At 56.6% G+C, this 13,144-nt stretch overlaps 1 protein-coding gene across 1 annotated transcript; it reads left to right on the plus strand.

The window, feature by feature from the left end:
* Positions 1 to 8,544: 8,544 nt before the first annotated feature.
* Positions 8,545 to 12,878, plus strand: ACTB (actin beta). Its single transcript, XM_034065631.1, has 6 exons — positions 8,545 to 8,621; positions 9,675 to 9,803; positions 10,105 to 10,344; positions 10,839 to 11,277; positions 11,575 to 11,756; positions 12,119 to 12,878. Exons 2-6 carry the CDS (start codon positions 9,681 to 9,683, stop codon positions 12,260 to 12,262), a joined length of 1,128 nt encoding a protein of 375 aa, XP_033921522.1. The 5' UTR covers positions 8,545 to 8,621; positions 9,675 to 9,680; the 3' UTR covers positions 12,263 to 12,878.
* The last annotated feature ends 266 nt before the right edge of the window (positions 12,879 to 13,144 follow it).

The following is a 13,144-nucleotide window of genomic DNA, read 5'->3' on the forward strand; positions in this document are numbered from 1 at the left end:
TCCCCCATGCTGGAACCATCACTTTCATTTAGGAATGGAAACACTTTGAAAAGGCTGGTTGAAGCTCACAGAAGAGGAAATCAAATGGGATTAAATCCACCCAGGGCCAGTTTCCAGCTTCTTTCCATGCTTCTTCTCCAGTTCCCAGTCCATGGCTGTGGGTGAAGCTCCATCCCCACCGGGCTGGCGAGCTCAGGAACCGGTCCTGGCACAGGAGGAACCCATCTCCTCTGTAAGCTGCAGGGAGGCAGCTGTCTGCATGGTTTATATCGTCGTGACTTTGCTGAGATGATTCCTTTTTGATGTGTGCAGACTTCTCCCTCTGCCTTTCCCTTTGCAGCCTTTCCCTCGCAGCAAAGGGAGTTGCTGTGTGTATCCCAATAGTGTTGGTATCTCAGCTCCCACTGCTCAGTCTGAAGGTGGGGAGGAAGAGGGCAAGGCCCAAAGCATGCCTGCAAAGCCAGTTTCCCCAAGGATGGATGCTTTGATGGGATGTCACACTAAGGAGGGTTCTGGGAGCGTGCTTATGGGCTGAGAAATGGAGCACAGCGAGTCCTGGTGTTGGGATCACACAGATTTCCAAGCTCTCTCCCATCCCAGAGCCATGAATCCATGGGGAGCAGCTGGGTGAAGGACCTTGTTCTTCACTTCAGTGGCTCGCTGACAGCCTGCTGCCCGCTTGCTATCAGGATGTGATTAGATCCAAGTGCAAGCAATGTGCTTATTTATTGGGATGGCCAATAAACCAGCCAAAGCAAACAGTGGGAGCTCCCAGCACACTGAGCACCAGCACAGGCTTCACTGGGGGAAACTGGTGATTTATGGGAGGAAACCCATGATGCTGGTGGGCTTGTCCTGCACTGTGGGAGCTCCTTTGCACATAACCCCATAGGGGACATCAACCTTGCAGAGAGGCTTGGGCTGTTGGTGGATTGGTGGCTCCCCTTAATGGGCAGCTGGATTCAAAGGGGTCCTCAAAATCCCAAGGGAATGGGTGAAGATCCAAGCTCTTTTCCATCACAGTGTGTGGATGTTTTGGATCAGAAGCACTTTCACTGCTGAGCTCGGAGTTATCTTGGAAGCAAGCACAGGCTTGAAGCACTTCAGCAGCTCCTGCCCTGGCATCTGCTGCAGTTCACATGCAAAACTAACAGTGGGGAGTCAGGGGGGGTTTGTCCATCCTTATTGCTTGAGCTGCTGCACAAGGGAGGGGATATAGGGACCTTTTCCCTCCCTGATCCTGTCCTGGGACTGGGTGTGCAGGAAGATCCAGGATGCAGGATGATCTGGAGGTACAGGATGATCTAGGATGCAGGACGACCTGCAGGTACAGGATGATCTGGGGGTGCTGGATGATCCAGGATGCCACATGATCCATGGTACCCACCCCACGAGAGGGCACCCACCACCCAGATGGGGCAGAGGAGGGGGAGTTTGCTGGTGCATTCAGGTCTGTGAAGCGATGCATGGTGCTGGCTTCAGCTGCTCTCTGGTTTCCTGTTTCCGCTGCCTTTCTCTGTCTGGTTCCGCAGAGACAGGGCCAGGTTTTGCCATTTAAGGTTTATTTCCCCAGGCTGGTGCTGTGCTGGGAACTGCTGGGTGGTTTGGTCCCCCCCACGCTCTGCATTGGTTAAAAGATGTGCCCAGTGTGAGGATTGGGGTCCTGTGCCATCCCAATACCCCTGTTTCACTGACAGCAGAGGGAAAGGCGGAGGGAAGGGATCCAGGTTTGGATGTGATGTGCTCTGTGTTGGACAGACAGGGAAAAACCTTTCCCAGTCCCATGGCTCACCCAGCCCCATAGGACCACAAGCCCCCAAGCCAGCTCTGAGCAAGGGACCCAGCTGGGTGATGCTGGGGTGAAGCAGGGACCCCCCTGCCCTGCCAGGCTGCTCCCAGCACCAAACCCAGGTTGTGTGGGGCTGGAGCTGCCCCATGCTCAGGGCTTCCTCATTCCCTGGGTTCTTCCTCTTGCCTGTGCCCCCCGCTGAGCTCTTGCAAAACAAGATCGAGGGCTCGCAGAGTGAAAGGTGCTGTGCAGCCATCTCACAGCCATGGGAATGGGCCCAAGGGGTTTTCTGCTTGCTGGTTTTACTGTTCCAAGGGCTTAGAAGCTGTAGAAAACCTCAATGTCTCAGCCCCTTTTCTCTCTGAGCCCCACCATAGCCCTGTATCTGCTTGGTTTCTTCTGGTGCTCCGGCACCAGAGGAGGTCTGGAAGCCACTTCTGCAACCCCACATGGCTCCAGCTCCAGCCTGGGAAAGGAAAGAGAGCAGGAATGCTTAAATCTCAACCCCATTTGCCATTAAGGGCTGGAGGAGGGAGAGATGTGCTCCTGCACCACCTGTGTGTGCCAGCACAGGCTCCCTTAGGGGAAGCGAGGGCAGCTGGGCAGTTCCTAAGGCATTGCCATTGCTCTGGAGTCACCTGCAAGTCCTTAGGGTTTTAATGGGTCTCGAGTGCATTGCTCAAATACCCTCCGAGCTGATAACACCTCCAGCAGCCCAGCAGGGCCTGTGTCTGCCCAGGCCACATCACCCACCTGGGACAGCAGAGCGGGCACCCAAGGGTGGCAGAGGGACCCTGGCACCAGGACAGAGCAGAGCTCCGCTGTCCTCCTTGGCACCTGATGACTCAGCACCACCTGAGCCCCATCAGGCTTTCTTCTTCCAGATCTCCATCCCACAAACCGGCCTGTGGTGGGATGAAGATGAACATTGGGGTGTCCTCGATAGTCCCAGGTCAGAGCTGGCAAGGAGGGAGGATGGTACCTTAGTGTGCCAGGGAGGGATAGTCAGCACATGGCACCCACTGCTGTTGTTTCCTTTCTACTGAGATCTTATCTCCTGCTGTCAGGAATGTGTGAAATGAGCCAAACAAAGCACACATGGAAACAGTGTCTGGAGCAAGGGATGGAAACCTGGGGGGCAATGGGCTGAGAAGCTAATACAATGCAATGGGGATCGGTGCCTCTGCACACAGGCTTTGTGGTGGTGGTTTCCTTTTGCCCCCCATGTGTGGCGTGGCCTCTGGATGTTATCAGAGGAGTGATATTGTTGTAAACTCACCGGTTTGCCCCCAGGTTTGCTGTGGATCTCAGTGAGAGTGGGACCAGAGGGACTGGTTGGGATCAGCATCACCCATCTCCTTCCCATGCTAACTGCCCATCATGAGCAGCATCACCCCACCATTATCCCTGCCATGGGGACCAGAAACAAGCCCACTGTGCCTGGCGGTGGGTGACAACCTCCTGGTCCTCCTCCGCTGCCAAGGTAGGGAAGAGATGGATGGGAGCAGGGTTACATTGGCAGTGACTTGCAGACAGGCTGAGTGCTCTGTACGGGTACAGGTACATGCTGAATCACCCTTGAGGGTTTATTTAACCCAGAGGAGCACGGGGAGTGGATGGAGCATTGACTAGAGCAGGTCCCACTCTTCCATTGCCAACTCCCTGCCTGGGGTGAGCTGCTTGCGTCAGGGCTCAGCCCTGGCTGTGCAAACAGAGCCCAGGGCCAGCCCTGGCAGGTATGGGGCTGGGATGGAGTCCAGAGCCATCCGCATCCCTCCTTCTAGGAATGGGCAAGCCCTGCCTCACCCACCCTGAGCATCCATCCCTGTGCCTGCGGGCAGAGGAGCTGGGTGCAGGTTGATGGAGGGGTGCTCCAGGAGGCACCATCTCAGCTCCCTCTCTTCCATTTATCCATAAGCCAATGTAACCTGTATTGCTGGAGAAAAATGGGAATTACACCCCCAAACCCAGAGCAATTTCGCAGTGTCAGAAGTGCTTGATATGACCTGGCAGGGGTGGGAGAACCAACCTGACCAGTGGGCATCCTGCTCTCTGCTCCTCCGTTCCCCACATGAAAACAAAGGCAGTGCTCTCCCTGAGGTGGGAGAAGTCTCTCTTCCAAAGGCTTGAGCCCCCAGATGGAAAATGCCATTAGCCCAGCAGAGATCAAAGCGAACTTCCCGGCGTGCTTGGGCAGCCCAGGATCTGTTTCATTTCCTAGGCACGGTACGAGCAGAAAACTCCATCCAGCTGCCTCCTGCCTTTATTGTCAGCGACTGAGCAAAATCAATTGGCAAAGTCATGAAGAAGCAGTTGAAAATACCCCATCCAGCTCGGCACAGCACCATGGAACACTGTGTCGGAGCCTTTTGCCAGCACAGGGAACCAAACCCCATGAAGCATCCTTTGCAGGAAGGTCCTGCATCCCAGTGGAGGGGTGATGCAGTGGTGGTGGGGGGATGCAGTGGGATGAGCGGGACCAGAGGGCTGAGGTTTGCAGAGAAAGCCCAGGGAGAATCAGCTTTTTCTCTTCCCCTTCTGTTTTTAGCTGGAGGAAACATCCCCCGAAGCTGACACCAGGCCTGGCTGGAGGGGCAGGGCTCTCAAACCCTGCAGGGAGGCTCTTCAATAGGGACAGAGGTTTGTGTCTTCAATAGGGGTTTAGCTTAGAGCTGCCCCATGGCTGTGGCAGCAGCACAGGGTGGCCCCAGGGAGGGCTGGGAGCCACAGACAGCATCACCCAGGGGGTCTTGGCTGTGCTGCTGTAATCGCTGTGCTGGGGAATGACCTTGGGCACAGAACAATGCAAGGCTCCGGCTCTTGTGATCAAGGTTAACGGAGCCAGCACCAGCCCCACATTGAACCGAGGGGGAAGGGAAGGCTCTGCTCTGCTCCTGACCAGCAGCTCAGCGCAGGGAAGGTGGGATGGCTGCTGGGGCCAGCATAGAGGATGCTCTTAGCCCAGGCACTGGCTAGCAGCTCCTTGTCTGGCTGCCTGCATGGCTGGGAATGAAGCCCTGGTCTCCTGCTGCCTGCAAGGACTGGGGGACCCCGGGACCAGTATCCTGATCTGGAAGTGTTGGTGGAGGGATGAGCTCAGGGGTATGCAAAGAAGGGGCTATGGAAGGCATGGGAGCACAGAGGGATGGAGCTGGGCAGCGAGGACAGGCACTGATGGGGAAATGGGTGAACACGAATCACCCCTTTGGGCTTCAACCCCTCCAGCAAAGTCCTGTTATAAGGGACAGCAGGTTGCAAACCAGGCATGGGTCCCCTTCTGCCACCTCTGCTACCTGGGCAGGGCTGTGCCCTTTCCAACAGCCTCAGCCCAACCTGGCACAGGTTGTCTGTTGATGCCCCAAAGGTGTAAAGTGGTGAATTTGTACAGTTCTCCAGCACGATACAATAGAATGATTCACCTTTGTTGTAGATGGGGGAGATGCTTGATGCACTGTCAGCCCATCCATGCGGATGCAGCACATCAGCGGAGAACGGTCCCTTACACCTGGGGGCCTGCAGAGGGAAAGGCTTTCATCTGTCTGCAAAAGACACTGATAAATCAGAGAGCTTGAGGATCAATACGGAGGAGCAGGAACCTCAGGGAGGGATGTATGAGAGTGGGGAGGGATGCTTAAAGGGGGAGAGGAGAGTCTGCAGCTCGCTGGAGATGAGCTGGCACCAGGGATGCAGCACAATGAGAGAGGAAAATGTCAGGGGCTGCTTTGCTGCAGGTTTTAATGCTGAACATGTCCCTGTAAAGGGAGAGCTGGGGACTGCATGAGGCCCCCAGACATCTCCAAAGGGGCAGATGGGCTTGGATCTCCTGCTTGGATTTTACCTCCTGCTCATTCCCATTACAGCTGATGCTGCAAGGAGTGAACTGAAAAGAGGAAGGTGCTGGGATGGTCCCCGGGCCTGCGAAATAGGGGATGTGGCCAGCGCCTTTCCCTCTTCCCCTTGGGGAGCAGGAAGGGAGGGGAAAGGCAGAGCTCTAGAAACCTCTGCACTTTTGCAGGGCGCTGATTTACATCAACTGGTTTCAGGGGTTTCCACCTCTTTTCTGGCTGTCACGACAGCAGGAGGACAGGAACGGAGGCTTGAGAGCACGGCTGGAGCAGTGATGGAGGGGATGTGCAGGAATTCAAGCCCCAAAGCCACAAGGGTCATTTCCCTCCTCTCCCCACAGTGTGCAGATGCCATCCCTGTGCGGGCAAAGGGCTTCTGTTCCAGGGGGGGATGGAAGAAGTGAGTGGAAAGGAGAGCTCACCTATTGTCCCCCAAGTGCAACAAGTCAAATCTAACCCTATCAGCCAGTGAAGGGCAGGAGCATCGTCCCACAGATAGTTTTGTCGGGAGCCGGGTGCCAAGGCCAAGCAGGGAGAAAGAAGTGCAGCAAAACAGGGCGAATGGGGAGGTTGTGATGTCTGTCCAAGGGTGACACATGGGCTCAGTTCCCTTTTCTCTCCTCTCGGCTCTTGCAACATCCCAGGAGCAGAGCCCTGAGCCATGGCCAGCGGGTCTGGCTTGCTCTGTTGCATGGTCTGGGTAGTGAACACAGTGGCTTTGCTATGAAAGCAGCTCCAGGCTGGGAGGAAGCGGTGGTGCTGGGCTTGTGCTGTGGGCCACATCCTGCCATCCCTACCCAGGACACATCTCCCAGCCCCCCAGAAGCCAGGAGACATGGGGCTGGTGTGTCTGCCTGCCGGATGCTGGGGGGTTGATTGCTTTCTGATTCAGCCCAATAATCAAGAGGAGCTAATTGCCCAGTAATTCCCCTTCCTGCCTAATGGGCTGTCTCCATCTGTGGCTCCCCAGCCCTGCTCTACCCAACCGGCTTGCAGCGGAACAGAGCATCTCATCCCTCTGATGCACACCCCACGGTGGCCTCCCAGCCTGATCCTGACCTCCTGCTGACGTTCCCCATCCCAAACCCATCACCCCAGTGCTATTGTAAAGCTTTTCCCACTGCTGTTTGCTGCAGATCCATTATCAGCACGTCGGTGGACCACATTTTACACGGGGAAGGGCCATCCACTGTACCCATGCCTTGTGGCTCCCCTTATTTGACGTCTAATCTTCTAATTAATAATCAGCCTTTTCAAAGTGGAGCACAAACATTAATTAATTCCCTGTAATTACTGGCTATGACTCCCATTTTACTGCAAGGGAAGCTGAGATACCGAGATCCTGCAGGATCCACCCGAGGTGGCAGGGAAATGACCGTGCAAAGGCAGCTTTGCTGCAGCATGACCCTGCAGACATCCCACTCCATCCAGGCTGGGTGTCCTGCCACCCTGTGCGCTGGGGTATCTCTGCTCCATCTCCAGCGTGAAGGGAATAGGGAATGGCCATGGTGTGGCTTGGCAGGGCAGGTCCATCACCATGCCCATCCCATGCCATCCCCCATGGAGCAGCACAGTGCTGGGCTTTGGGGTTTTGACCTCCACCAGCTCCCAGACGAGGTGATGCTGTCCCATGGAAAAGCACCGCTCAGCCGCTATTCCCATCCATGCCCAGTGTCCGTTTCCTTCCATCCCCTGTAGGTAATGCAAACCCCCATCCCAACAGGCGCCTGCAGGTTCCTCCTGCTGCTCTCCTCCTTTGTCTGTCCCACAGCAGGGAGCAATGGAATATAACACCTGAGTCCCCCCTCGGCCAGAGCCCATCCTCCAGGCCCCATCCGCATCCTCACACCCCCAGCTCCCTGGTGACAAAGAGCTTGCCGGTGTGCGATGCAAGCCCCCGATGGCAGGGCAGGGTCCCCACCATGATGCTGGGTGAGGTGTATCCCATAAAACCAGGCATTTTTAACCATTCCTCCCGCAGGGAATCGCGATTTCCCCCCTATTATTGCTGGTTTTAAACAGCTGAGATCCAACAGCCGAGGTCTGCACACCAAAGCCTGCGTGCTTCCAACCAGCAACAGATTGCGAGGGGCTGCTGGTACGTTACTGACAGGGCTGCTTAATTAACTTGATGAACCAGCCCGTGCTCGCATGGGGCTCCGGGGGTGCACAGCCCTCTCCTCGCTGCTGCCCCATGGACCCTGCCCTCATTCCCAACCCTGCTTGACGGTCCCAGCCAGAGGGAACCGCAGGCAGGCAGCTCGGGGCAGGAGCAGCCACGTCTCCAAGGCTCGGATCGAAGACGACAGCAAGAAATGTTATCCATGTCTGCGCTCCTGGGTGGGGAGTGGGATCCCGCTCGCCTCATTGCACAGGCGGGGGCCGTGGAGCGCTTCCTTCGGCCCGGTTACCACCAGAGGCAACGGCCTGGCTGTGGGGCGGCAGTGTCACCGCTGACAGCACCCACGGCCCTATAGCCCCATGGCGGCTCCCCCCATGCCCTGCCGCCCGTGCAGCCCGGCTTTGTGTGTGAGGGCTGCGGCCATTCCACTCCCGATGGGAAGGGGGGGGGTGAACACGGACACAACCACACGGTGGCCACAGCACGGACACCACCCGCGGGTTTGCAGGGTGGCGAGGACGGGGGTACCCATCCCGTTCCGCACTACAGCGGATCGAACTCGGGGTGCCCCCCACACACACCCCGATGGCTTCACACACACACACCTCCCCGATACCCCCCCCCGCCATTATCCTCGATGCAGGGCGGGGAGGGGCGGGGCGGCAGGAGGCGGGGCGGGGCGGCAGGGAGCCAATCAGAGCGGCGCGCTCCGAAAGTTTCCTTTTATGGCGAGGCGGCGGCGGCGGCGGCCCTATAAAAGGACGGGTCCGGGCGGCGGGCGGGAGCCGCTGCGAGCTCTGCCTGCCCTCCGCGCACGCCGCCCGCTCTCTCCGCCGCCTCGCTCCGACCGCGCAACACCTCCAAGGTGAGCGGGGGGGGTCCCGTGTGTGCTCCGCCGTTCTGCCGGGGCTGTTATCGGTGTTAATGGCGATTAAGGCTTGCTTGGAAGGTGCCGTGCCCGCTTAAGGGTGTCCTTTGTTTGCTGGGAGGGGTGCTGGCGCGGCCCGCTGCCCGCTGCTACGGTTTGAGGGGTATAAAAGGAGCTCACGGTTTGAGAACGGCTGTGGGGCGATGCTTGACGGGCGGGGGCTGCCCCTCTGCTGCCCATGGTGTTAATCCGCCTCCTAAGAGGATTGATGGCGGCCGAGCGCAGGAGCAGGCAACGCGGCTATTGTGTGCGGGGAGCCGCGGTTGGGGGGGGGGGGGGAGAACGGGGAGCGGGGCTTTGTCTGCTCCGCGCTGCCCCCTCCCCCAGCCGGCAGTCGGGGGGGGGTTGAAGCGCGGCTGGGCCGGGGGGCGGCGCCCCCCGCTGGGAAGGGGCGCGGTTCTCCCTGCCGGGCACATGGAGCCGGCGGCGGGGGTGGGGGGCGGCTCCCCCTGCGGAGGGCGAGGCGCTGGAGCGGAACAAAAGCTGCGTGCGGAGGGGTTGCGGGAAGGGATGGGGGGGGTAAGGGAAGGAAGCGGCTCCGTCCGCCGCGGCCGTGCCCTTGTGCCGTGACTACAGTTCCCAGCTGCCACGTGCGGGGCTGGCACACGCGGTGCCGGTGGGTCAGCGGGCGCTGCGGGAGGCGCTGGGGCGGGCGGGGGTTGTGTAAGCCCCGGGTTTAATCCCCGGCGGTGTTCGGCGGCCGCGCAGAGCCGCTGTGCCCCGGGGCTGCTGCGGGCGGAGGCGCTGGGGCGGGGCAGGGCCCGGCGCGCTGCATCCATTGCCTTTTATGGTAATAACGCGAGCGGGCGCGGGGACTTCCTTTGTCCCGCGCGGCGCCGCAGCCCGGGAGGCGGCGCCCCCTCTAGCGGGCGGAGGGGGAAGCGGCGCCCGCAGGGAGGAAATGGGTGGGGAAGGCCCCGGTGGCATCGGCCGCCGGTGGGTGCGGACCCCGGGTGCTCACCGGGCTTCGTGTGTGTTCTCCCTCCGCAGCCAGCCATGGATGATGATATTGCCGCACTCGTTGTTGACAATGGTTCCGGTATGTGCAAGGCCGGTTTCGCCGGGGATGATGCTCCCCGTGCTGTGTTCCCATCCATCGTGGGTCGCCCCAGACATCAGGTAGGTGGCCTGGGTGTGTGTTAATGGATGAAAGAGATAAGGTTTGGTAGAGGTGGTTCTCCTAGAGGCACTGAGCTTCAAGAAGCCTTTTTATTCGGCTTTGTAACACAAGAGGCTTCTGTGCTGCAGCAGAGCTCGTGGGGAGTACAGCTTCCTATAGAGCTGTATGTTGGCTGAATACTTTTATTATTGATAGAGCAGGGCAGAAGAGGGATGGTAATTGGAGACTGAACTTTAAGAAGCTATCCCCCAGTGGGGCTTACCCTACCGTTTTCTCACCACTTCATTCTTTGTTGTGCAGGGTGTGATGGTTGGTATGGGTCAGAAAGACAGCTATGTTGGTGATGAAGCCCAGAGCAAAAGAGGTATCCTGACCCTGAAGTACCCCATTGAACACGGCATCGTCACCAACTGGGATGATATGGAAAAGATCTGGCACCACACTTTCTACAATGAGCTGAGAGTAGCCCCTGAGGAGCACCCTGTGCTGCTCACAGAGGCTCCCCTGAACCCCAAAGCCAACAGAGAGAAGATGACACAGGTGTGTATAGCTCTGGAGTGTGGAGCTACAGCAGGTGTTGCTGCAGGCCAGCTCTCCTCTTCCATGTTGTTCTCTGTCCTCCTTCACCACTCTTCTCCCTTTTTGCCATCTTTACAGGGTTTTCCTTTCCTGACCTGAGTCTCCTCTTTGCTGGACCTTGACAGGTTTTGTTTGCTCTTCTAAGCTGGCTTTCTCTGAGACTGAACTAGCAACTTGTCTAACTGCTGTTTCTGACTAGACACTAATCTATTTACCAACCTTGAGTGACTGTACTGTAGTTACTTGGCATTCATTCTGTTCTTTGCTGTGACATGTGGATGGGTCTGGGTGGTGGGTGTGAGTGGAGAGCAAGCAAGATGAGCATGGACTTCAAGTGGGAGTGAAGACTCAGGGACAGATTTAAAACCACTTGCATGGACTTGGCGTAGACCTGTAGCAAGAAACCCATGGGTTTATTTTTGCTGTTGGCTCAACCTCTTATTTTCTCTCCCTAGATCATGTTTGAGACCTTCAACACCCCAGCCATGTATGTAGCCATCCAGGCTGTGTTGTCCCTGTATGCCTCTGGTCGTACCACTGGTATTGTGATGGACTCTGGTGATGGTGTTACCCACACTGTGCCCATCTACGAAGGTTATGCCCTCCCCCATGCTATCCTCCGTCTGGATCTGGCTGGCCGTGACCTGACGGACTACCTCATGAAGATCCTGACAGAGAGAGGCTACAGTTTCACCACCACAGCCGAGAGAGAAATCGTGCGTGACATCAAGGAGAAGCTGTGCTATGTTGCTCTGGATTTCGAGCAGGAGATGGCCACAGCTGCCTCTAGCTCTTCTCTGGAGAAGAGCTATGAACTCCCTGATGGCCAGGTTATCACCATTGGCAATGAGAGGTTCAGGTGCCCCGAGGCCCTCTTCCAGCCATCTTTCTTGGGTAAGTCAAGCTCTCCTACGATACCTGTGCCCTTCAATGTTCCCTCTGTAAAGGGTGACCCAAAGACTATGGCAGTGAGTCCCCTTGTTGCTGTATTGAGGTCTGTGCTGGCCCACCAGTTCAGCCTTCTGCATGGTCAAAAACTGGCTGAGGGATGTGGTACAGCAGAACAGGAGATTGGGCCTGTCAGAGCCATGGCTCTAGTGCCTTCCCACCAGAGGGGCTCCTGGTTACCCATAATAGTACTTAGCTGTGTCTGAACTGTTGCTGACTGGAGGCTGCTCATTTTCCTCGCAGGTATGGAGTCCTGTGGTATCCATGAAACTACCTTCAACTCTATCATGAAGTGTGATGTGGATATCCGTAAGGATCTGTATGCCAACACAGTGCTGTCTGGTGGTACCACAATGTACCCTGGCATTGCTGACAGGATGCAGAAGGAGATCACAGCCCTGGCACCCAGCACAATGAAAATCAAGGTAGGATGGAGTGAAGGGAACAGCTCTGAACCCTGATGCTGAAATGCACAGTGTGGGTAGAGGAAGGAAAACTAAACTGCTGCTGGAGCAGAAAGTGTGATTCTGTGTCTGGTGCAGCCTTAGTGGCCTTGCCCTGGACAAGGTGGCATCCACCCAACCACATGAGTAATGGGATTAGCATAAATACAGCCTGTGGAGAAGGAGGAGGGTGTGTGAGGTTGTGTTTAAGCCTGTTGGTGCTTCATGGGATTTTGGCCAGGGCTGGGTGTTGGGAATGGGGCAGCTCTGTCTCACCCAGCAGCATGTGGGCAGTGGGTGCAGCCTGACCCTTTGCATCTGACCGATCCCTCCTCTTCCTCCAGATCATTGCCCCACCTGAGCGCAAGTACTCTGTCTGGATCGGAGGCTCCATCCTGGCCTCCCTGTCCACCTTCCAGCAGATGTGGATCAGCAAGCAGGAGTACGATGAATCCGGACCCTCCATTGTCCACCGCAAATGCTTCTAAACCGGACTGTTACCAACACCCACACCCTTGTGATGAAATGAAACCCATAAATGCGCATAAAACCAGACGAGATTGGCATGGCTTTATTTGTTTTTTTTTTGGCGCTTGACTCAGGATTAAAAAACTGGAACGGTGGAAGGTGTCAGCAGCAGTCTTTCAAACAAAAAACATGGAGCGAACGCCCCCAAAGTTCTACAATGCATCCGAGGACTTTGATTGTACATTTGTTTCTTTTTTTAATAGTCATTCCAAATATTGTTCTAATGCATTGTTACAGGAAGTTAACTCGCCTCTGTGAAGGCAGCAGCCCAGCTCGGAGGGAGCCGATGCCAGTTACTGGTGTTAGGTTAATAATTGCTTGTCTGTAAATTATGTAACCCAACAAGTGTCTTTTTGTATCTTTCCGCCTTAAAAACAAAACACACTTGATCCTTTTTCTCTCTCTTCGATTTGTCAAGCAAAGCAGGCTGTGTTCCCCAGTGATAGATGTGAATGAAGGCTTTACAGTCCCCCGCAGGGTCTAGGAGAAGCGGTGCCAGTACGCGGGGGAGGGAGGGGCTACCTGTACACTGACTTAAGACCAGTTCAAATAAAAGTGCACACCATAGAGGCTCGACCTGTGTTTGGTTGTTGATTTCTTTGTTCTATGCTGCTGCTTGGCGGTTACTGCGTGTGCTGATCTCGCTTTGCCAGGCTCCAGGGGGTGGCTATCTGATGGGGTGGGAGCTTTGGGGGTGGCTGGTGCACAAGCCACATGGGTCATGGTGATAGAGGTGGGGAGAGCTGAGCCTGCCAAAGTGCTCTGGAGCAGTTGCTGGAGGTAGGGAGCTACTGGAGGAGGTGGGATTAGTGGGGGTCCAGCTGCTGCCCTGTGTGGGCTCT

This window comes from Melopsittacus undulatus, chromosome 8, assembly GCF_012275295.1.
Source record: "Melopsittacus undulatus isolate bMelUnd1 chromosome 8, bMelUnd1.mat.Z, whole genome shotgun sequence".
Lineage (NCBI taxonomy): Eukaryota > Metazoa > Chordata > Aves > Psittaciformes > Psittaculidae > Melopsittacus > Melopsittacus undulatus.

What these genes read in the sequence shown, in the direction of transcription:
- ACTB (XM_034065631.1), top strand. Translation starts at nt 9,681, where the DNA reads ATGGATGATGATATTGCCGCACTCGTTGTTGACAATGGTTCCGGTATG. An exon ending in ACAGAGAGAAGATGACACAG is followed by an intron (nt 10,345 to 10,838) that starts GTGTGTATAGCT and finishes TTCTCTCCCTAG; the next exon opens with ATCATGTTTGAGACCTTCAA. An exon ending in CTTCCAGCCATCTTTCTTGG is followed by an intron (nt 11,278 to 11,574) that starts GTAAGTCAAGCT and finishes TTTTCCTCGCAG; the next exon opens with GTATGGAGTCCTGTGGTATC.